Below are 26,744 nucleotides of genomic sequence, written 5' to 3' on the forward strand. Positions count from 1 at the left end.
CTATTTTTTTGTTTAATCTTCTGAGAAATCTTTCCTTCGTGTTCAACAGATAAAATAACTTTTACAGCTAAAAAAATTGTTTATCTCGCCTTATTAGTCATACAGAAATCTGCTTGTTTGGAGTTTTCCATCAAACAATCTAACCTAAAGAATATTGTATGAATTTTCATCTTCCATGGTATGTAAAAATTGACGAGAGAAAATGTTAAAACGTGATTTAATATTTTTATTGTATTTTAATCAGAATTGGTATTTCAACTTTATTATTATATTGAATACATATACAGTATATAACAGCTATCTCTACTTGGTATGATTTTTCCCTCAGAGAATTCGGTAAAAAAAACTTGTAAGTAATCTTTTAAAACTTTTTTCCACAAAAAAATATAAAAAGAAAAGTAACAAAACGTGCCGTTTTCAAGTAATTTTTTTTCTATATTTTCTTTTAAATTCTTTTTCTTTAATTGAATACCTTAACATAAATTAAATTTTACCCAGAAATAGAATAATATACCTACTTCTAATTATTTCATCTTCCTTTTTAAATAAACAGTTTGTTTTGACTAGCTATTTCATAAGTTGCTGCAGTAAGTAATAACAGGGGATTTCCCCTTTTTCATAGAAACTTTTATAATCAACGAACTACATTAAAATAAAGTTTGTTATTTATCCAAAGGAAAAAACGAATTAAAACTTAGTTCAGTCTTCTTTTACTAAAAAAAAGAAAAAAATTAAATAAACTTGAATTAAAAAATTAAAAAATAAGAAAAATGAACTAACTAAAAATAAAAGAAATGAAAAAACAAAACAGTAATAATGAAGAAAGGAAAAAAATAAAAAATAAAAACAAAATCAAATTAAAAAGTGTAAAAAATATTTAATACAGATTAACATAACAAATTACTTACACTATTCACAAATAAATTTAAGTTATATTAATAAAAAAATAAATAAACTTAATGATAAAAATAAAATTAAATAGTGCTATAAAATTAATGAGTTTTAAAAGGACAGTAACTTATTAAAAATATAAATACGAAAAAATATTATTAAAAAATTAATAAATAAAATTAAATAAGAAACGAAAAAACTGTGATCATCACAAAAATGGGACTAGAGCTTAAATCTAGTTTTGAATGATAAAATTAAATAATAACAATATTAAAAATTTTCTATAAATGAATTAATAGAAAAAAAAACATTATATACAATAGATATAGTATAATCTTAAATCTATAACAAAATTAATTAACTAATTAAGCATCTTAATATTATTTTTTTTTTTTAAATATATCATTTAAGAAGTTTTCTCGTACATTATTTGTTAAGGGTGATAAATTATTTAAAAAAATTGATGTATCATTGGAATTTAAATTTACTATTGTTATTCAATTGTGGTTTGTTGTGGAAATATTTTTTAACCATTATAAGTAATATTTTTAACACCTAATGATAAAAAATACTATTATTATAATAATAACTAATATATTACTTAAATAACCTGCAATACGTCAATAACTAGCAGTGCATAATTGAATAATATATAAAAGATTGTACAGCAGTCGAATGAAAGAAAACGGCAGAAAAAAGTGGAAAATATTAATGAAAACTTCATAATTATAATTCTTAGCTTAAAAAGAAATTAATTATTACGATTTTATTCGTTTTATGAAATTAAAATGCCGATCTCCGGGGCGGCATCTCGGCCTTTCATCTGGAGGTCCCGGGTTCGAGTCCCGGTCAGACATGATATTTTTCATACGTTACAAAATTTCAATTCCATATCCCATGCACAAACTTCTGTGGTGATATCAAGCCAAAAAAAAAAAAATGAATATATTTTATACATGTTATGAGTATATAAGTAATAAATCATCAATGAACCAATTAATTTAATAGGTATAAATTATTGAAAATCAAACAATATTGATATATATATATATATTTTTACAAAAAAAAAAAAAAAAAATAATAATAATTTTAATAGGTTTTTAATTTTCTTTACAGACTTGTTACTGGGAAATTAACAGAATTATAATAAAAAAAAAAAAATATAACAACAAATTTTAAATAAAATTAAATGCTAAATAAAAATTTAATTTAATTTTTTTTAAATTGTTTATTCTATATAAATAAAAATGTAAATGTTCATTTAATCAAAATCTTAAATCGCCGAAAGTTCTTCACCGATTGCTTTGAAATTTTGACAAAACGTTGCATTTAAATACGCACGTGTTTTTATATTCATATTATTTATATACCTAAGATATCACACCTGTGACAGGTAAAAACAAGTTTTTTTTTTTTAAAACAGAGCTATCTGTTGGACGTAAAAGAAAACACGCTCTACTAAATATTTTACGATTCCATTTCAATGTTTCCGATATGTGTGTCCATTATAGATTAAATAACTACTGGACTGATTTACGCGCAGGGAAAAGGGAGAAAACAAAATCGGAAAAGGGAAAAATTGAAAAAGGTAAAAGTGAAGAAGGTAAAAAGGGAAGAAGGGAAATGGAAAAAAGAAAAAAGGGAAAACGGGGAAAAGGAAATGGAAATGGGAAAGGAGAGAAAAGAAAAAGGGAAAGAGGCAAAGAGGAAGGGGGAGGGAAATAAGGAAAAGAAAATGGGAAAAGGAAAGAAAAAGGGGGAGGAAAGGGAGAAAGAAAATATGAAAAAGGAAAATGGTATAAGGGGAAAAGGAAAGGATGAAAGGGGAGAAAGGGTAAAAGGGAGAAAGGAAAAGGGCAATTTTGGGAAGTGCCGTAATGTTCATTTTGTTAATACTTTATCAAAATTTCAATTGTGTTCATTGAATCTATATAAATAATCAAATTTAGCATTAGCGAAGCATTGCTGGGTCTGCTAGTTTTATAATAAAAAAAAAAAATAAATTTAAATTGATAATTAATTGGTTGAAAGTGACATCTGATAGAAGACACCAATCATTCCTGAATGTAGTACAATAATTCTAAAGAATTAATAATCGTCTTAATGTGTCAAGTTTAGTAGAATAAAATTGAAATTAACAAGTTTCTCGTTGTTTTCTTTAATAACTGAAATATACTGCCGTATAGCAGAAATAAAATAGTGTAGTCGATGGATGATTAACATACAAAATCCTCGGCCTTTCGTCCGGAGGTGCCGGGTACGAATACTGGTCAAGCATGGCATCTTTCATACGCTACAAAATTCCATTTATATATCCCACATATCATCAAGCGAAAAAAGTCTTTAATTTTAAAACAGCGTTATAAGCTTTTTGCTAAAATACATTACCTTACTTAACATGAAAAAAGTAATAAATAATTACGGATATCAATGTAAATGTGGATTTACGGTTTATAAGAATCTATGAACGAACTGAACTGTTAGGGATTTCACTCAATAAATAACATGTGAAATTTCTCTCAATACGATGTTTGTCGTTTTACTTTTCATGTAATATCAGAACATTTTTATTTGTAATTAAGGGTTGCAAACGATCAATTCTACTTTATTTCTGCTGTCTAATGTACAGAAGATAATCTAATTTTATAGTGACATCTTTACTTTTAGGTGAACGTCATTACTTTCAGTAAAAATAACTCCGATTTGCGCCGGATAACTTATATGTCAGCTCCTGTAAATGAGTCACTGATTGATAATATTTCAGAGTGACAAATCAATGTACTCTATGGTGTTTATAAATAATACATAAGTTGGGGGAAAAAGCAGTTCAGATTTTAATCTTTTATTTATAGATAAAATATTGAATTATGTTAAAAATTTCTAAGAAAATGTTCTTTTCGCTTTTTTTTCTTTTAAAAAAGTCTATAAAACAAAGTTAAATACATTAAATTAGAGAATACATAATAACCTAATAAATAAATTAACTAAACTAATAACTTATATTTTATAAAGTTATTGACTATTTCATTTTTAAATAACTTAAAAAATAATACATATTAAGTAGTAATATTAATAATACTGCAAAATAATTAGTATTTTATATACATGTTATGTGAAAATAATTATGTAAAATACAACAAACCTAACCTTACTTTACGATTTCTTTTTAAATTTACTACAAAAAAAAAATCTAAATTTTTGTGATCATAACTGAAAGCAGTACATAATGGAAAAATATCATTTAGTACGGTAAAAATTTATAATCCATTAAATATGAATAGAAAATTTAAAAAAAAAAAAAAAATCCTAACGTTGTGTTTGGTGGATTAATAAAAAAATACCTTTCATTCTTTCCATTTTATTTTTTGTGCTTTTTTTAAATAAAAAAGGAAAAATGAGGACACATTTCAACTACTTACGTTGAGTTAATTAAAATGTAAAACCAAAGAATTTTTCAGGTATTATATTAAGAAATTATATTATAAATAAAAAAATAAAAAATAGACAATAATAATCAGATATTGAATTTTAAGGTTAAATAGATTTTTTTTTTAAATTCCGAACCGGAATACATTTCTTTTATTTAAAAATAAACGAATGAACTGTTCATATTTCAACAGAAATTATGAAAACAAGATTTTTTTAAAATTAGATTAATTCTATAAGAATTTTTCAGGTATTGTATGGATTCATAATTTTATATTAAGGAATTACAATATAAAATGCAAAAAAAATACTCAAATGTTTAATTTTAAGCTTAAAATAAATTTAAAAAAATTCAGAACCAGAATAATTTCTTTATAGAAATAAACAAATTAACTGTTTATAATACAACAAAAATTATGAAAATAAGACGTTTTATTTATAAATAATTCTAGGGAAAGAAAAATGCGGATATGTTTAGATAAAGAAAATTATTTAAATAAAGATCAATAAAAGAAGTCCGCTGTAATTACTCGTATTATTTGTCAGTAGTTAGCCCTTCCAACTTCTTCACTAATCGTTTTTACCTACATCAGTCTTTAGCCACATCCTCCCACAAAGTACGTCACACAGAAATAACACCAATTAACATAATGTTATCTGAGAAAGGAGACAATCAGTAACAATCGAACCAAATGTTCATTCATTTATTCTGTTTTCCTCATTTTACTCTTAGTTCCCCCTAAAGTCCAATAGACTTCTTTCATTGAAGCTGTTGTTGATTAAGTAAATTTTATGTAAATTTCTGTTAATAGAAACAAATAGGTTATATTTGTTTACTTTTAATGTATTAGTTCATACAATGAGTTGATAAAATTATCAACAACGTATACTTTTAACAGAAATAAGTACATTCAACAAAAAAAAAAGAGAGGGTAAATATATTTTATGATGCAGGAGATATTTTGTTAAACTCTTTGACACGTTTTGTTGTGTTTTACATATCGTGCAGGGCGAAATAAAACTATACTCGTATATTTTCAAGGTCATCGATTTGAATAATAGTTAAAATAACAATGATTTCTGTATTTGAAAATTTTCACACATAAATATAAAAGTAAAAAACAATTTAAAAATGAGATATTTATTTCAAAATAAAAATCAATTGTAATTTTAAGTAACTTCAATCGATATCTTACTGTCTTGTAACAAGATGAGAATCTGATTTTTGGTAATTTTTATCACAAGTTTTTTCTTCTTTCTCTTAATAAAATAAAAATTAAAAGAACCGATTCCTTACGTTTATTTTTCTTTGAATAAGTTTAAATTATTTTATTTAGTTTAATTTATTATTTTTTAATATTATATACTTATAAAACGTAAGAATTGTATTCTAAACGATTACGAGAAAATTATAATAAGGAAACCGTTCAAAAATCGTATACAAATAATAAAAATCGAGAACTAAACGCACAGTTTTCGATTGTTAAATAATATCAGTGGTAATAAAAAAATAAGTATAAATATTAAGAAATTAGAAATATTAAAATTTTTTGAACATAAAAACTTATAAAATAATAGAAAAACTAAAATAAATAGGCCTAATGCAATCACGTTGTCAACATTCCAGTCGGAAAGTTAATTTCGTTGCCGTGGATGACTTTAAACTGAACAGCTCACCGCAAGATTGTATTTTTATACTTGATATTTAATAAATACAAGTAAATTGTTTGTGAATTGATTTAGATGTTTTTTTTTGTTTTTTTTTTTTAAATATATTTACTGTCGTTTATAATCCTTTATATTTACTGACGATGATTGTTTAACAATCAAAACGCACACGTAGTTTCTAGATTTATCCTTTTTATAGACGGTTTTACACCGTAATGTTGTTGGTTTACATATATTACACTTCTATTACACACTAAACTAAAATTTGATATTAAAATAAATATTTACCGCTAAATTTCGTACGTTTATGAATTAGATGTGTTTCTACCTTCGAAAAAAGAACTTATATACTTAAAAATAATTAACCTATATACAAAACTGAAATATTGGTTTGATCATTCTAAATATTATATCATCAGAGTTTTACACAAAGCCAAAAACACTAAAGTAATACCATCGATTGAGTTATGGAAAGATGTGGCTAAATTTTTTCACATACATTTTATATACATGCAGTAATTTAAAAAAATTGGATGAAATTTACGATTTTTACTCGAGTATTTTATTTTAATTCCTTGTATAATTAAATTAAGTTTTTTTATTTATATAAAATTTTCAAAATATTTCCTAAAATTTATGGTAAATTTAAGGGTAAAAGTTTTGTAAAGCATCAGCGTAAAGGCTGTTGTATGTATTTCTAAGTAAGAAAATATCAGTCGGTCTACCATTAAATACGTAAGGTCCTTTGTCCATATTAGTAATTGTTGAATCTTTAGGTGGTGGCTTTGGTCTTGGGTAATGTACGATAGGCCTTTCTGTTGGTGGTGTCCATGTGTACACACCGGTAGGTTTAGCGTTCGATACGAAATGTATTGGCAAATTTATAAAGGGAGAATCAGTTGGTTGTTGTACAGGGGGTGGCCGTAAAGTTGGTGGTTGACTGACGTAACCTACCCCAGGGACGAACATGTACGGCGTTGGTGGTAAACGAATGTAATATATTGGTGAATTCGGAAACGCATCTCCTGAATGAGGTTTTGGTCTTCCTGGCCTTGCCCTTGATAATATTTCATTATCTTGTTGCCCGTTAGATATCTGTAAAAAATAAACAGAATTAAAAATTCAATTAATAATGGTTATAATAAATTAATTTTATTTAAGCTTTCTATTTTAGTAATTAGATAAATATTCACAGAGTAATTATCCAGAGAGAAAAAAAAATCAAAATCTTAAAATTCGCTTATAGATACACTGGTTAACATAAAATTTGGAACTGAAAATGGAGTAGGTGTTCTATATAGTATTTTATTTGCTGAATATATATATATATATATTTCGAAACAACCCATCATGTAACGTTCTTAAGTTACAACCCCTGTTCCCTTTTTGTTCCATTATTCATGGAACAAACAAAACAAATTAGTTAGTGCGTCTGTATGTTTGCTTATTCACATCTGATTTATATTGTAATGGAGGCTGTAGACCTATATTGGATACGTAATAGTCGAATGATGAAGCAAAGTCGTAATTGGCAAGTAATGAGTAATTCAACGTGATGAAATATTCTTCACTATGAGTTCAGCTCATAGTACAACTTGCTGTATTCTTTAGTTGTGGTAGTGGTTTTATCATAGTTGTGGTAGTGGTTAACTCGTCATCCCAAATAAGCTGATTTCGAAGTCGAGTTCTAAGGTTCAAATGCTAGTAAAAGCAGTTAGTTACTTTTATACGGATTTAATACTAGATCGTGAATAACGGTATTCTTTGGTAGTTGGGTTTCAATTGACCACACATCTCAGGAATGGTTGACCTGAGACTGTAAAAGACTGCATTTCATTTACATTCATACACGTCATCCTCATTCATCCTCTGAAGTAGTACCTTACGGTGGTTCCTGAGACTAAACAGAAAAAAGAGAGTGGTTTTATCATATACATATTATAAAGATTGTTTCATAAGCGATGCCAAAATTTAGTGAAAGATTTTTATGACAGAACAACTTTTGGTATTCTTTTTATTGAACATCAAGGTTTGTTGTTTGTGTGTGTATGTTTAGCGCTGTGTTTTATTGCACTCCACGGTGATACAATTTTATGAATTATTTTAAGTAGATTTATTTTATTTTAATTAGAATTATTTTAAGTAGTAAGACATTTATTAATTAAAACTTAAACTATTTTCATAGTTAAATAATTATTTCAGTTTACTTTAATTCATTAAAACATTTTAAATTTTACAATGAATAAAAATCAGACTGTTAAAAATTCAACAATTATTTTCTGTTACGTTTGCGGAAAATTCACCACGAAAATTTAATGAAAACCAGTATCGAATCTGCTGAAAACTGCTTACAAAATTATTTTGACTGTCCCTTGGGAGAACAAGATAAATCCTGGGCTCTACATGCAGCAAGCAAGTGCTACGTTAAAAAACCTAATCTAGCGGTTAAAAAGAAAAAAAGATCATTTGCCTTTTGGCGTACCTATGATTTGTCAAGAGCCTACTAACGACTATGATGACTGCTAATTTTGCTTAACAAATGTTACTGGTTTCAATTCAAACAATAAAAGCAGTATTGCGTACCCAAATGTTTGTTCAGCTATGAGACCGGCACTTCAGGGTGTTGATTTACCGATTCCGATTGCTTCAACTTCTTGGAAAGAAATTTCCGATTCCTTAGAAGGCTTAACTGATGAATCCTTAACTTCAGTAGATATTAATTACATTCCAAAAGAATCAAATACTGAACTTCACCATATCACACAAGCAGAACTGAGCGACCTAATTTGTGTTTTGCATTTGTCGAAACAACATGTAGAACTCCTAGGGTCACGTCTTAAAGAATGAAATTTATTAAACAAGAATAGTAAAATTTCAGCGTATAGAAATAGAAACGAAAATTTACTGAAATACTTTAGAAGAGATATATTTTTTTTTCCTGCCATGATGTTAGTGGGCTAATGTCTGAATTGGACATTGAATATGTTATTTATTATTGGCATTTTATTATATACTCATAAAAAAAAAAGCAGTGTTGTTGCATAACTCGAATAAGTTTTCTTCATCATGCCAGTATGAAGGTCTCAATTGTTATGTAGCAATATTGTTGAGACCTTCATACTGAAATGGCGAATAACGTTTGACATTTTTTTACCTTCTGACGATCAATTATTACATTTATAATTTTTTTAAAAATTCAAGTCAGTATAATTAATGATATGTGGAGTAAATTATAACACAGCCTGAGGATGGATTACTAATCCGAAAGCGCTCGAACATACTATTAAAGATTGTTGATAAGTGGAAACTATTATATAAATAAATTATATATCAATACCAATGGGCATGATTAATAAAATTAATTTATTTTAATTATTAACTATTTTAATTTCGAATTCTTCCCGTGGATTACTTTGTATCTCTTTTATTATATTTTAATAATGTGCTTTTTTAATGACATAAGTAAGTACATAATAACCAATTTAAAAAATGCAAAATTTTTAATTTATTTAATATTAAAGTATAAATTATGAACATTTTCACGGTTAAATATTGTCAGCTTAAATTACAAAAACAGTAACCTTATCTTATAAATATAACAGTACCAAGGTGATGTATACATTTGAGAAAACAAAGAATATAAATTTTACAGGTTAATACAACAAAATAATAGGATATAAATTGAAATTAAAGTGAAACAAATAATATAATTAATAAATAAATAATATTAAAATAAGGTGATATTTAATATTGATTGACATTGATTAAGAATGAAAATTAAATTATTATTGCATTTTCCAAACATCAACAATAAATGAAAGAATGAAGAAACATAAATAAAATAACAAAAAAACTAAAATCATTTTGAAATTACAATTAAGTAAAAAAAAAAATTATAAAAAAAGTTATATTCTTGATAACATTTTGTACATATGCACAAAAACTGACCAAATCAAACATTTTAACATATTTACACACCAGTGTTTCAATTTGAAAACATCCGATTTACTTCCTCCGTATACAAATTGATACTCATCTTTTACGAATTAAATTAAGAAACCTTCAAGAGTTGCAAGGCAAATATGATGCCATTGAAACGCAACTTAGAATGGAAGATGAGGATATTTGTGCAGATCGTGTACAGGTTGAAGATGATTTATGCAGTTTTGAATGCAAATTACATACAAAGTTTAATAGATAATATTAAGCAAACAACAATTGATCAAGAAAGAAATGAGTTACAGCCTATAACTTATTTCTTCATTACCAACAAGTAATTTCATTTAATTATTTCTATTTGATTCTTTTGTATATTTATCATTGTTAATTAAGACTGTTAATTCATAATGAACAGAGAACAGTTAATTAGACAGAGAGGATCAATTATATCCCCTATAACAAGAATAGGTACATTTATTGAAAAATATATTTATTTGGTAAACATTCTGTTACAAAATGATGATTATTTATTATTTTATGACAGAATGTTGTAATCAATTTATTTTGTGGACTGCATTAAAATTAAAGAAATTAATATTGAATCTTTCGTGTCACAATCTAATTAAGGTTTTAAAAAATCTACTACGACTGCTTTTTGCATGGAAAACCCAATAATTTTCTTTAACATTTGATATAAAATGGAAGAAAAAACGACAGCATAATGTGATTGAAATTTAAGTTTAATAATTTTTTAAAAAATCATTATAGTCTAAAGAATAGAAGAAGATACATTTATATAATTATAACCACTTTCCTTAAACTGTCAATCATAGATCTTTTTACAAATAGTCTTAATTAGAGTGTAGAAACATCTAACTGACACCTGATGACAAACAGAAAAGGCCAAATGTAGTTAAAAGATCTCTGCAAAAGATTATTCCCTTTTAACCAACCCAAAATTGGATTGAACAGAAAAAAAACATGGGTTCCTTAATTCCAAAAAATAATGAACACATTGAAAAAAACTAAAAATTTAATAAATGGAAAATTCTATGAAAAAATGTTTTAGAATTTCCCTTTAAATCATCATTCACCATTTTTTGCCTTCTTTGAGTTCGAAAGGGCAAACAGTATAAAAAGTTTGTATTTTAAACATCATAACCAAAAGGTTTGAAGAGATTTGTTCTGAATCAGAGGTTACTCCCAAAAATGGCATAAACACGCGAAACATTTACTTTGCAGTTGAAGAATGAAGTAATTTCTAGTTGTCTTCTTTACAAGCTGAATATGTTGTTGCATATCAGAATGTCTGGTTCAAAAGAGTATTTATTCTTTTGCTAATGTTGTATGAAAGAGTAAACGAGCAAAACAACAAATTTATGTTCCCATTTCTGTCACGAAACAATACATTAATATTATCACGAAAACCTGGATAGCATATTATATAAAAATAATAATTATTATATAAATTAATTAAAATTTAATAGATTTTAAAGTACCTGAGCTGCAAGAGCTGCTTCTAATTGTTCATCTAAATCCAATAAGAATGGTTCTTGATCCGAACCTGTATCAAATGCACCATGTGATGGATCTAAGAAAAATGGTATTGATTTTTCTTGTCTATGATTTTCTTTTAATTCTTCATTATTTTCCATAACATCTATTTTTTTATCATTTTCAGCATCTTTTAAATTACTCGGTAACGAATCGCATCCAATCGAAAATAATATAAGAAATGATATTAATGATAATTTATACATTTTTAATCCCTGTTGAATTAAATCTGAAACAAAGTGAAAAAAAGAGAAAAAATAAAGAAAAATTTTGTTTTTTAAGTAACTTCTTACCAACAATAAATAAACATGTAATAATTTAAATAAATTTAACAATTAATATAATTCACCTTACCAGTACGTTGATACGCTTTCTAGATCTTTTGGCTAACTTGGAAGCCATCATCAGGAGTTAAAATTAATGCATTCAACTCAAAGGTTAAAAATCATAGTTAAAATTTAGTATACTCTACAGTATGCTAGTAGGATCGGGACAGTCATGACTTTTTTAAAATTTTAACTATGATTTTTAAACTTTCACTTAAATGCATTAATTTTAACTCCTGATGATGGCTTCAAAGTAATACGAAAGATCTAGAGAACATATCAACGTGCTGGTACGATGGATTATATTAATTGTTAATTTATTTATTTAACATATCAGCAGTACCATGTTTGAGAAATTAATGTAATAATTTATTAATACAATACCTTACAATTTATATATTTCTCTGCTCCATAATCAATTATCCTGAAATATTTTCCGAGAAAATTAGATTTATATATTACAAGAAATTATATGTTAATTATAATTTGGTACATATTGTTTAAAATGGGCGTAAATAAAGGAAAATTATTGAAATTTAGGTGTTCAGAAAAATAAACATATTTAAAATCTAATGAACTAGTTTTCTAAATTGTTCAAAGAAAACTGCAGTAGTCATAATAATATTCGTACTCAGTAGGAAGGTAAATAATATACTACTGTCTTATATTTTAATTATTTATCTTTTAAGCGTTTTACTTTACTGTTATAAAAAATAATTTATTATATATCCTATAAAGTAATTTTTTTTATTTATTTCAACCAATCTAATTTTAAATGTTTATTTATATTTGTTTTTAACAACACTTACAGGAATTAACTCAGTACGTAGATCGTCCTGTCTAGTCCACCCTCTTTACTTAACGTTTATCCCTTGTTTTCTCGATAAATACGAAGAAAATCTACAATCCTTAGGGATTTGTCCAGCAATTCCATTTTCTATCCAGGGTTTACAAAATGGGCCTACTTAGTGACATAGGTGCCATTTCCATAAAGTCGATTTTATACTAATTTCTTTGTACGTAAATCATGTTATATAGAATAAATTTATTATTTAAAATTGTCAAATATGTTATTGAATTTTAGTGATATTTGTATAAATTTTAAAATCTAATTCTTTCCCAGTAATAAAGATGTTAAGTAAATTACACTTACAATCTTATTTATTTTCTTTTATAAAGCATACTAAATGATGATAATAATAGTTATAAAGAACGGGTAACATTGTAATATTTTGTTCTATTAATGTTATTTTTTGATCAGCTAAACAATATACACAATAATAATAATTTCCTAAAAGTTTAACTCTATTCTAGATATACCCCAACCTCACAATACACACACTACTAATTAAAAAAATAAATAAATAGAATTAATTACCTAAATACACTAGCTCACTAAATTTTATGATCTTACATTAGACTATTGCTTAAATACAAATCCAAGTAGAAGCAAAACAAAAAAAAAAAAAAAACACAAAACCTTTAATGTAAATTTTTAATATTTTTGAAGTCATGGAATTTTAATATGTTAAGAAAATTTACCCGGGTGGGGAAATTTTTTAACTGCTGGCACTACGTTTCCCCATTGTATATTACAACAATCAGCATGAAAAGTAACATTTCGGAAAATCGAATTATCTAATACATAAAAAATTAAATAAAAAATAAATAAACATTCCTTAAGAAGAAAGAGTAGTATCTTAATTATTAAAAATCGTTAGATATTTCAGGGATTGTTAAATATCATAGGGGTAGCCCTTTAACAAATAGTCGTTTGTGTGAAAAATCTGACTAGCTCGGTTAAAAATAGAATATAAAATCATTTATTATTTATGTTTTATTTGTATACATTATTATTAATGTAAAAGTATTATTTTACTATAAATAAATACGTCATATTTGTGTTTATTTACTATAATTTCAAGGTTATTTTTACAATGCACGATTTTTTAAACACGTAATAATATTCTGATTACCTCATAGTAATATAAGAAAAAAAGGAAGGCCATTCATGAGAGTGTATCATTAATGAATATCTCATTAATGTATAATGCCCTTTTTACCTTCATCTATTAACCTCTACTTAACGTATCTTTTAAAATCATATTCACGTTTATTCTGAAAACGTTTAACCAACAATCAGCTTTTTTTATAAAAGAGAAAAACGTTTTTGTTATTTTTTTTTAACAATTATGAATCTTATTTATTTTATTTCTAGCTAGAATTTCCTTATCGACATAAAAATTTTAAAGTTAAGTAAAAATTACTCGTATTATTATTGATTAATATTTCACTTAACAAACTTATTAGGGAAATTATTTTCATTATAATTTTGACTAGACGATCAGAGTTTAGTCTAAAAGTTTGCTCGACTTTCCCGCCTAGCTGTCTCCTCCAACTGAAAAAGGCAAATGACAGGAGTGTTTCTAATTTAACAAATAATTCTTTATAAATGAACTAGCCGGTAAGGATTCGCTTCGCTCGTTCATTGTCGTCCAGCCAAAGGGCTCTTCTCATTCTTGTGTGAATAATGCTGATAAATAACAATTGAAGCCTGTTCAGTTTATAAAAACTATCAGTGTATTGTAATTTCTTCAGAGCAACAGTTTAGTTAGCACAGGACTCGAAATTTTGAGTGATCTGAAATACGCGGTTTTCAGAATAGTCGGCATCTTAAAAGTAGTACTTATAGCTGGTTACCCGTACGAAGGAAGAGTAAAAATGTATTTTGCACGGTTTTTATCTTTACTCGACAAACACCTTGGGGAGGTGACCGTGAAATTTCCTTTCTCATTTTTTTATTTTTTATTTTTATTTTACGTTTTTTAGTCAAATAACCGGTGGCAGGTCGTGACACGTCGCATCATACACACAGTAACAGTGGAAATAACTGCATTGGTTGAGCCGTCGGGTAGTACATTTGAAGCTACTTTTCTCGATAACCAAAACAGATATTGAAAAAAACACAGACTTTTTTCTTTTATTTTTTTGTAAAAAATTTGATCTCAAAACCTGCAAGATGTCTCAGAGTTCGATTTGATCAAAGTTTTGATCATATAAAGTTAAAGATCGGCCAGGAACATAATCCGGTTGTTACTGCAAGCCGTTAGAACGCCACCATATTGAAAAAAAGGTAAAACACATTTTGTAACGGCAATAATTTTGTATTCTTCTCAGGTGTAAAAGTTATGTTCATATAAATGTTCAACTCAATCGGTTAACTTGAACAGTTCCTTCCTTAACAGTTACATCAGCTTTTTATTGCCTGGAATACATGGCATTTTTATGTATTACATGGCAAGTAATGCATTAGAAACTTACATAAATATTACAGTAAGAATAAAGAAAAAAATTGGTTAATTTTTATAATAATTTTTGAACATTTTTTTTTCGTTCATTAAAAATATTTTAAGGTTGTAGAAGTTATGCAGTCAGAGACCTTAATCTTTATCAAAATGGGCTTACTGTATATTGAATGAAGAAATGAAAAGAAACTGACAAATTTCCAAAGAATTGTTATGATGAAAAATTGAAGATGAATTTTTTTTTTCAAAGGATTCTGACAGAAATCACATTTCCCTTGTAATTTCAAAAATGAAAAATGAGCTATCAAGTGAAATATTAGAGTATTAGAAACACTCGCCTGCAAAAAAGAAATTTCACTGACCTCTACGGCAGAGTGTCCCAGCTTTTCATCTGGAAAGTTCCAGATTCAAATCCCAGTTAACGTAACACATTATATTTTACAAAACTTCAATTCCATATTCCCAAACATATTCAAAACATCAAATTTCCATACATATTCATATATAGTAAATTAATCATAAAAAAATATATAATCTTCAGTGGGTAAAATGATAAAAATAATTTTTCAAAATATAGAAGATAATACCTTATATCATTTTTATAGATTTTCTTGAGCCTGGCTTAACAACAAAGACCATATAATAATAATCACAATAATTAAAAATTTAACCTCTCTGGTCACGACATCAAAGCACAAGAAATAATTTTTGTAAATAATGTGGCACTTCAAGCTAAACACTTGTTTAGGATTAATAAAATGAAAAATCATGATTTGTATGGGTCGTTGAAATAGAGGAATAAAAAACAACAAAGAAACTGCCAGGCACTACACGGAATCCTACTTCGCCGAATTCATGTGACGTTACATGATAGAGGACGAAAACAGAAAACATATGATGCAATGGGGAACCTGGCCGCCGTAAGTCGCCTCGAATCAGTCGGTAAGTAAATTTTCAACGAAAAATAATGAAGTAGCTCGTAAATTAATAATGGATAAAGATATTCGTTTAAAAAAGCCACCGATCTGAATGGAACAAATGGTAACGCTGGTATTTGATAAAAGAACCAAATCATTAAATTAAAAAATAAGTCTTTTGAATATTTTTAATTTAATCTTCATCATTTATTTAAATACATATTTTTATTCTTTGTTGTAGGAGTATTCAATTTGTCAGATTTATTTTTTTAATCAATATATTAAAAAAAATATATTTTGAAAGTATTTTTTTTTTTAATGAGAAAGATTAATATTAAAAAGCATTTATAAAATATTTCTTTTAATGAGGATGTATGGTATACGATTATTTAGTTTTAACCTGTCAAAAATTACTCATTTAAAAAAAAAAATAAATAGAAAATAAATAAAAATAAAATAAATTAATATAAGTATCAATAAAATTGTTATCAATAATCAAGAAAATTATCAAAAACTGGTTTATTATTCTGAAAAATATTCAAAATTTATAGATGTTATCTTTTATTTTTTTTTACGAACAAGCCAATGAACTCTGACGAATAAAGTTTTAATTAAATGACCAGATGGAAATTTATTCGTAATAATTTGGTAATAATTAAATAATTAAAATTAATATATAGATACAACATTTTTTTCGGTATTAATTCAAAATGATTTATGTAAAAAAAAAAATAAATAAAAAAAATAAACATTGGTTTGAGAATTTTTTTTTCAACGGTAAAATCTAGGTGTACATAAAAAAACCATTATGTACCTCAAAATTTATGATTAAAAATAAATAAGTTTTTTTTCTGTAATTGTTATTTAAACTTATAAAAATTAAAATTACAAGAACTCAAGAAATTACAAGAAATCAAGAAATTTTATTTAATCCCAACTTATACTCTTAATTTTTCAAGGTCAAAAAATAATATTTCGTTTTATAAATTCTGTGTAAATTTTCCCAAATTGAACAAAGCATGATCAAACAAATTAATCTATACAATTATAAATTACATGTTTTTATATATTTATTTTTTTTATTTATATATATATATATATATATATATATATATTTTTTTTTTTGCTTGATTTTACGTCACGTAAGCTTAAAGCTTGTGCGTAGGGGATGAAAATGTAATTTTTTATCGTATGAAAAATTCCATTCCTGACCGTTATTCAAACCCGGTCATTATTAATTATAATCATTTTATTAATTCACATTTATTTGCGACATACTTCACAAAATTGATTAAAAAAAAATCTAATGTGAACACCACATGACTTCCTTGTATGCATATTAAATTACATATACTAATTTTTTTTTTACAATCAGAGGTTAACAGTTATTAATAAATCAATACATTTAAAAAAAAAGTTAAAACAAAAAGGAAACTATGTCGGATCCGAACCGATGTACCCTTGTATGATCCAAGTATTTCATTAATTAAAATTTTCTTTGGCTATAATTCCTGAACCAATGAAAATAAGTACCACTTATGATATATCGTTGAAAAGATCTCAATGAGGGCTGATTGCTGCAGTTAGGAAAAAGTCCAAAATCCAGATTCTTTTCGAATTTTGGGCTTTTTTGCACACTTATGATCCAGTCGATTGCAATCATAAAGAGAGGTACACAACTAGATGTTATAACAGTATTAAATCCAAAATTTCAACATTCTACTACTAATCATTTTTGAGTTATGCGAGGTACCTACGTACGTATGTACAGAAGAAACCCAAAACTAGTCAAAATGGATTCAGGGATGGTCAAAATGGATATTTCAGTTGAAATCTGAAAACCGACATTTTTCGCGATCACAATACTTCCTTTACTTCGTAAAAATAGTACTTTCTACTATTTCTATGAAGTAACAAATTTTTTTGTACTTCGTACAAAAAATAGTTTCTATGTTGAGTATTGTTACCTTTAGGGTCATTCTTTTATCATTTGTTCACGCGTTAATTTAAATTTCTGTTCTGTTCACATTTAAATTTCTGTCAATATTTATATTCTATTTAATCAACGCTCATAATAAATATTCAATAAATATTATAATTATTAATATTATAATAGTCAATAAATATTAACAAAAATAAGTACCAGTATAATAAGTTTTGACAACAGGGAGAGTTTCCGAAATGAATCAAGTGATAAAAGAATGAAGCTAAGCAGTACTCAATATAAAGACTATAGTAATCTTAGCTAAAATATAATAAAAATTATTATCTTAATCACAACAAATTAAAAAAATAATAATAAAAACCTAATAAACAAAAATATTAAACATAATATAAAATGGCTTAAAAACAATGATTAGAATTCTCCATTTTAAAGATTTAACAGATTTTGCTATCCTAAAACTGGTTGTCATATCATACTCGTAATTATTCGTAAAAATAAAATAAATTACCTAAAGTGTGAATTTTAATTTTGAATGTTTTGTTTGAGAATTCAGTGCAACGAATTTTTATTGCAATTTTAAAGATATTAAATTTGCATTGTTAAAGGTAATAAGGAATTCTTGTTGTAAAATTTTATATATTAAAACCTTACCAAAAATATATATACCAAATAAAATAAAATTCATCTCAAATTATTAATTAGATAATACACAATTCAAACTATACCCATAATTATAAATTTATAAAATTAACAAAATAGACTACGTTAGAGTTTCTTAATTCTTGGCTAATTAATTTTGAATTAAATTCTTAATTAACCCACCGTGTTGGTTTACTGGTAAACTGGTGGTCGTAAATCAGCTGATTATTATGTCGATGTTCTCAGGTTCAAATCCTAATAAAGGTAGTTGTTTTTATTCGGATTTGAATACTAACTAGAACGTGGATATCAGTGTTCTTTGGTAGTTAGATTTCAATTAACCTCACGTCTCAAGAACGGTCGGTCTGAGTCTGTTAAGACTACACATTTACCGGTACAGTTAAATTACACTGATAAGCTGATAATGACTTTGTTGATGCGACTACAAATAAAAATATTAAAAAAAATTCTTAATTAATAATTTTTAGCTGCTTATAATTATGATTTAATTATTGACTGTTTCATAATTATAGTTTGGCTAAAAAAAAAATAAAAAACCTAAATTTGAACTGTAAATGACAGTTTCATTTTAAAAATGTTATGCTGTAAAAAAAGATTACTACTATACAAATTAATGCCTTCTCTTTACCATACTATTTTAAAATAAACTGGTTTAAATGACAAAAAAACTACAAAATGTTATATTTTTAATACAAAAATGTTAGAACACTATTTATAAGTAATCTATAAAATAATTGAATTACTGACTTACTAGATTACAAGTAGTTAATTTTAATGAGAGACGTGATTCTACCACAGCAGTGGATTATAACTGTTCTTGTCAACATTCAAATTTAAAATATATGGTTTCTTAACTATTGTTTAATTAAGTTATAATGATTAAATATAATAATATAATTAAATCATCATAATAGTATAATAGTTATAATAAATTAACTCACAATCATATTTGGTTTCTGTAAAAGTAGCTTATCAAAACTTAAAACATAAATAGTTTGATGAATAATTTTCCAGACTTCCAATGGTATTAAAAACAAAACCGGACGTTATGATAAATGATTCGGGAATTTTTATATATAACACTAATTGATTTTCACAAGAAATAATAAATATATTAGTAATATTTAGAAACCTGGGCATAATTTTACTTTTTTTTTATTTTTATAAACTTTCGAAAATCTTTTATAAATTTTGATGATTTATTACTTAACATGATTACTGAAGAAAGATATCTATCTATAAATTAACGATAATCCTTTAGTTATTTATAACTGTTGGTCTGACAAAATCAGTTATAAATCATTTACGTTACTGAAAAATTTCTAATTTGTTGTTTTTTTCTAATACTTTTATTTATAGTCGCATCAACAATTAGACAACAAAGTAAAATATGATCAATTATGATTCTAATGACTTTTTTTCACCGGACAAAATTAGAAGGAAGAGCAGGAGGAGGAGGAGGGTATGTTTTATATTCTGTCACAATTCTGGAACGGCTGAACCGATTATTATGAAAGAAAGAAAATATATATATATATATATATATATATATATATAAAACGTAAGTAAAATCAATTTATAAAAGTACTTTATGCAAATAGTAGCAACAATAATTATAGTAATTAACTGTTAAATGAAAATGTAATTATGAACATCAGACGCCATTTTCTTCAAACTAAAAACTATGTATAATTACACTAATAGGGATATCAATGGTGTTCGAAAACGGATTTAAAACAATGTTTTATATATATATTTATATGATTTTGCCAAAATTTTGGGTACCAGAATTTTTGCAAAACTCGATATTTAAGCCCCCTTACTCCAAAAAAAAACAAACAAAATTTATGCGAATTTCCGAAAGACGTATTACTTATGTTAGCCTGTATTTTGATTAATATCTCCGGACTGGCTCATCATAAATTCTTCAAAAATTGTTTAAAAAATTCCGTAATACTGACAGCACTAAGTTTTGGAAAGAATTTGTTAAATGTTTGTAATTTTTGATAGTAATTGGTGTTGTGTTTTGGTGCCATACGCTAAATAAATTTGGACAGAATTAAAAAAAACTTCTTAAAATAAGAAATAATATACATGTTTACTATTAACAAAGCTGTTGTACGTTAAAAATAAAATAAAATAAAACAAAGTTTTTACCCCCAATTTATTGGTTTTCGTCCCAGATTTCTCAAAAACCTTTGCAGATAAAGATACGGATCTGGGACCTATTTTATTCGATTTTTCAGTTCAAAATGATCACTAATCTTCGAAATCACTCATTTTTCCCTTTAATTAACGTCCTAAAAATTTCAGTACGACTTCCATTTCACTGAGATATCTGAAATCCGGAGAGATTTTTCACTAGCCTTAACTCGCAAACGAAGCATTTTAGGTTATATGTTTATTAGAAATTTTTTCATCATTTTTTGAGTAGAATAGGTGATGAATGTCCCGGTAGAACTTTGGGATACTGTGTATAAGCATTACATACATTATTAATAAACAACCTTTTGCAAATTGCCTCACAGAAGCAGGACGCACATACAAAGATATTGCATAATAAATGTTCAAATTTCATGCACATTAGGTACAAATTTGATACATATCACATAAAAACCAAGATTTCAACAAAATATGAAATTCAAACATTACCAAATTTGACAAAATAACTATATTATACAAAATTACTAAAGATGGACGAAGCAGGAGCGATATAATATGCCGAATAGCACAAGCGAAACGAGCCTTCAGTAAGAAATATAATTTGTCTACATTAAAAATTAATTTAAATGTCAGGAAAAGATTTTTGAAAGTGTATGTTTGGAGTGTCGCTTTATATGGAAATGAAACTTGGACGATCGGAGTATCTGAGAAGAAAAGATTAGAAGCTTTTGAAATGTGGTGCTATAGGAGAATGTTAAAAATCTGATGGATGAATAAAGTGATAAATGAAGAGGTGTTGCGGCAAATTGATGAAGAAGAAGCATTTTGAAAAATATAGTTTAAAAGAATTACATAATATAAATATATTTTGGAAAAATTATAGCCACATATTAAGGCATCATCGAATAGACGCTTTAATATTGGAGAGACAGGTAGAAGGAAAAAACTTGTGCAGGCAGGCAACGTTTGCAATATGTAAAACAAATTTTTAGGGATGTAGGATGTAGGGGGTATACTGAAATGAAACGACTAGCACTAGATAGGAAATCTTGGAGGGCTGCATCAAACCAGTCAAATGACTGAAGGCAAAAAAATACAAACTATCACAACATACAATCATATAATACTTTAATACATATTGGTAAGGTTTATGTATATATATATATATATATATATATATATATATATATATATATATACAATGGGCTGTCGCCAATATTGTTTAATCTAATCCTCGAGAAAATATTAAGGGAATGGCGGAAGAAGAAAGAGGAAAACGGATTAAAAGAAATACGATTAGGAACTGGTAAAAACCAAATAAAAGTGGATTGCTTGGCCTTTGCAGTTGATATAGCAATAATTACAAAAAAATGTTGAAGAGGCTAGAGAATCGAAAGAGTTACTAGCGGAAATAGCCATAAGGACAGGACTACAGATATCTTACTAGAAGACGGAATACATGGAATACTGACATCACAAGGAGAAAAAAATAAAAACAAAAGGAGGGAATGTCAGGAGAGTCGATCATTTCAAATATCTTGGAGAAATTATTCAAACTAATGGACTCGATGAGGCAGCTAATACGAAAAGGACCAGGAAATTAGAAAGAGCATACGGGATAACAAAGAATATATACAACAAAAAGAGTATATCATACGGATAAAAAATAAGACACTACACTACCGTGTTCAAACCAGACGCACTCTATGCTTCAGAATGTTTGATACTCAGGAAGAAGAATGAACTGAAGAAGATGGAAATACGTGAAAGAAGAATCTTGAGGAAAATATTGGGCCCAAGAAAACTAGAAGACGGATCTTATAGACTAAGAAGTAACGAAGAACTTTATAAAGAGAACAACGAACCGCTGACGTCGACAATGAGAAAACGAAGGGCGAAGTTCTACGGTCATACACTCAGAATGACGGATGATAGGTTAACGATGCGCGTCTTTAGTTTTTTAACAAATATGAAAGCGACTACGGATTGGGTCGTCGAAGTTAAGAAGGATCTCAGCGAACTACAACTGAACGAAGCCGATGAGTGTAACAGAACTGAGTTTAAAGATAAAATTAATCACATTTTCCGGAAACTTACAGATAAGACAAGAACTGGGAGGCGGTGGACTGATGAACAAAAACAATTTAAACGGGACGAAATGAAATTGTACTGGGAAAACAGACGGAAGACATCTGCTGTGCAAAAAGTTCAACGCGGCCAAAGAGACCATATCGAAAAAAAATGTATATATATATATTGGTTAATAATTTTTGATGTTATAAAAATTTCTTCAACGTTTCATCACGTTGATCGACGAATTAAAATTTAATTCGCTCATTTTGATGACTGTTAATATCGATGTATAATTTTCGTGGATATATAAATTGAAAAAAATAAATTTATATTAAATTATAATTTTATTAGATTACAAATCGAAATTTATTATATTTAGAATTAATACAACAAACGTTGTTTTAATACAGTAGCTATCTACAAATATATTATACATATAAAGGGTACGTTATTTTAGTTGTATATAAATTCATATCTCGTTGTTGAATCATACGTAATAACACTAATAATATTAAAGGGGAAGTAATGCTGTGGTTTGTTAGACTTGAATTGTATCAGTATCCCGCGGGAACATCACATAACCTAACATAACAAGTTCACTTCAGTTAGTGGTGTAGTTATTATAAAAGAGGATGGCGTGGGATAACATAGTATTCAGGTTGAAGTTTGTGGAATCGGTGGGATAGGAGGAGGGGTAGAAATAAATTCAATCCGGTTTAACAACAATGTTACATTACTGTATGTATTACATTGCCCAGGTAGATCTTTTTTTATTATTATTATTATTTGTGTGTGTGTGTGTGTGTGTGTGTGTTGGACCATAAATTGTTACCAATACTTTTTAGTTCATGTTATCGATAAATTATAGACTAATAATAATCAAAGGGAAGTGTATTATAATCTCAATCCATTCAGTTCTCACCCCACTCTGTCCATTTATTTATTTTTATTTATTTTATCCCTCCCCTTTTCATTCAGGTCATGTTAATTTTACTACACAATACAATGACTTCCCAACTTTTGTACGTAAATTGGTTCCAAAAACAAAACATGTACGAAATTATAATGGGGTTCAGTAGTAGGAAATTAAAATAATTATATAATAAAGATAAATTTTAATACTAGTTTTAATCATTACAATACAATTACGAAATAATAGATAACGAACAGTAAACAACAATTGTATAATTAATTCAATTTATTGTGTAATCAACTCAAATGTGGGTATTTTGAAAATGATTATGAATAAAACATACAGCGAATGGTTTATTGATTCATAGGAATCAAAACTGTAAGCAGTACCTTACAGGTTTCGATTCAATTAAACTGTATAAAACATTCAGATTTCCTTACTAAAGACGTTTAAAAAAACACAAAAAAGTAATTTTGGATATGAGGTGGCGCATCGCTTACACACTTGTCGATAAATTGACAAATATTGCAGTTGACGGATCGACAGCAGTTGACGGATCGACAAATTTAAGACGACAAACGGAGAAATTAATATTAAAATGCAGATGTTTTAAGATAAATTGGAGAATGAAGAATTACGAGACAAAATTTTATAAAAAAAAATAATAATTAACTCATCCAGTTTTTATTAACTACATTTAAAAAGAAAATATTACGGAGGTCCCCTTTCAAGTTTTTACTAACGACCACTATATTATTATTGTTGTAAAATTTGACTTTTTTTACTGTTACAATAGTGGTAGCTCAGAAATCGGCAGTGTAGTTTGTTTACAGTCAGCATTTAAAAAATACAGTATTGTGAAAAAATGGAAATTTCACGTGAAGATTTTCATTGGATAATTTTTTACAATATTAATAAGGGCCTAACTCAACAACAACGCATCAAATCACTCCGTTAAACTTTTGGTAATAAATCACCATCGTAAAAAACTGTTTAAAGTTGGTTTTTAGAATTTTGTTGTGATCGTGCTTCCGTCAGCATTGAACTTCGTGATAGTCAACCAAAATCGGTTGTTATTCAAAAAATTATCGATTCTATGTGTAACATGACTGAAGAGGATCGGCATGCGACTTACCGTGAGATAGAGGCATCCTTAGGCATATCGAATACTACAGTACATTCGATTTTGCATGAATATTTAGTTGTGAAAAAGATTATTTATATATTAATAAATGAAATTCAACCTTACCAAAAATTCGTCCGCAATCTCTTTTCCAATTATGGAAAAGTACTATATAATATAGAAAAGTGCTATCAATATAGAAAGTGATTTTCTAGCACCTTCGGTCATTCGACTATCCTCGGGAAAAGTTATTTTTCAGTTTTAGATCAATAGAAATAAATTATGTAAAAATGTAAGTTTATAAAATTTAAAATCACATCAACTGGTCGTCATAGTATAAAGTTGATCATGTCTGTTATGTAAGAAGGTCGCAGTTGTTATGAATATTAGTGGTTGGAGGGAGATAGTTTAGGCATCCTGGTAAATATTTATTTGTTTAAAGATCTGTTCCCGATGGATTCCGCATAATTTGACCGAAGCTCAAACAGACCCGTTTATAAAGAAATGCTCAAAAAATTCGACCGAGGAAAAATCCGCATACAACATCGTAACAGGAGATGAAACTTGGATATATTCATACGAGCCGAAAAGAAATCAACAATCAACTATTTGGTTGTTCCAAAATGAACTGAATCCAACAAAAGTGGTTCATTCGTGAAGCACTTCCAAGAAAATTAGTGGCTTCTTTGTTCGGTTATACTGGACATGTAGCAACCATTGTTTTAGATAATCGAAGAACAGTTAATGCTGAATGATAATAAACAATTTGTTTGGCGTCAATGAAATCGGGAAGTCATCAATAAAATCAGGAAAAACAGCCGAAAACGTCTCATAATTCTTCATCATGACAATGCCAGTTCGTACACATCACGTCAAACAATGGATTATTTGAGGGGAAAAAACATTAAATGAATGTCTTATTTCCCGTATTCACCTGATTTATTACCTAAGGACTTCTTTTTGTTCCCGAATATGAAAGAAAAATGCTTTGACAGCGATTTTCATCACCTAAAAAGCTGTTGAATTCTTCTAAAACCATGTTTTTGAGGCACCAACTTCAGAGTGAAGAAACGTTTTGAGAACTAATTGCAACGCAAGCAAAAGTATATAAATCTTAAATACGAATATTTTGAGAAACAATAATACGATAATATTTTTCTTTCATTGTTTTTATAAAAACTTGAAAGGCAGCCTTCACTTGTATTTCAAACAGTAGACTGATATAACAGTATTTTAATTTTATTATTAATCATGGTCCGTTGATACTGATATAAATTAAATATACATAATAATTTCTACTTACCAACAATTTTTTATTATTATGTCCAGGCGCTTTAGGATATCAATCCATCATCAAGAACATTTATGTGTTATTTATTATAATTATTTCCTTGACAAATTAATATATTAATCGAATTTTGAATTTTAAAAACAAAAATTATAAATACAACCATTGATCTTCAAAAGTTAAAAATAATATCGACGTTGTCCGTCATGTCAGTATGAAGCTCTCCATTATTATGTTTATTAGTATATCAGTATTTATTTAAACAAATATTAAACAATAATTTTGATTCTTAAGTTGGTTTTACTGATTCATACCAATAAACATAACAATTGAGAGCTTCATATCGAAATGCGGACAATGGTGACATTATTTTCACCTCTTGACGATCAGTTGTCGTATTTATAATTTTTGTTTTTAAAATTCAAAATTCATTTAATATATTAATTTGTGAAGGAAATAATTATAATGTATATCACATAAGCTAAATGTTTCTGATGATGGATTAATATCGGAAAGCGCTCGGACATAATAATAAAAAATTGTTAGTAAGTGG

General features: G+C 26.9%; 1 protein-coding gene across 1 annotated transcript in view; it reads right to left on the reverse strand.

The window, feature by feature from the left end:
* Window positions 1-6,630: 6,630 nt before the first annotated feature.
* The window catches only part of LOC142330638 (uncharacterized), a 31,129-nt gene continuing 11,015 nt past the window's right edge, over window positions 6,631-26,744 (reverse strand). The window contains exons 2-3 of the mRNA XM_075376082.1: window positions 11,424-11,707; window positions 6,631-7,080 (exon numbers count right to left, since the gene is read on the reverse strand). Coding sequence (XP_075232197.1) covers window positions 6,631-7,080; window positions 11,424-11,707 — 734 coding nt within the window. The remainder of the gene's footprint in view (window positions 7,081-11,423; window positions 11,708-26,744) is intronic.

The sequence above is a fragment of the Lycorma delicatula genome, chromosome 9 (genome assembly GCF_047948215.1).
Source record: "Lycorma delicatula isolate Av1 chromosome 9, ASM4794821v1, whole genome shotgun sequence".
In the NCBI taxonomy this organism is placed as follows: Eukaryota; Metazoa; Arthropoda; class Insecta; order Hemiptera; family Fulgoridae; genus Lycorma; species Lycorma delicatula.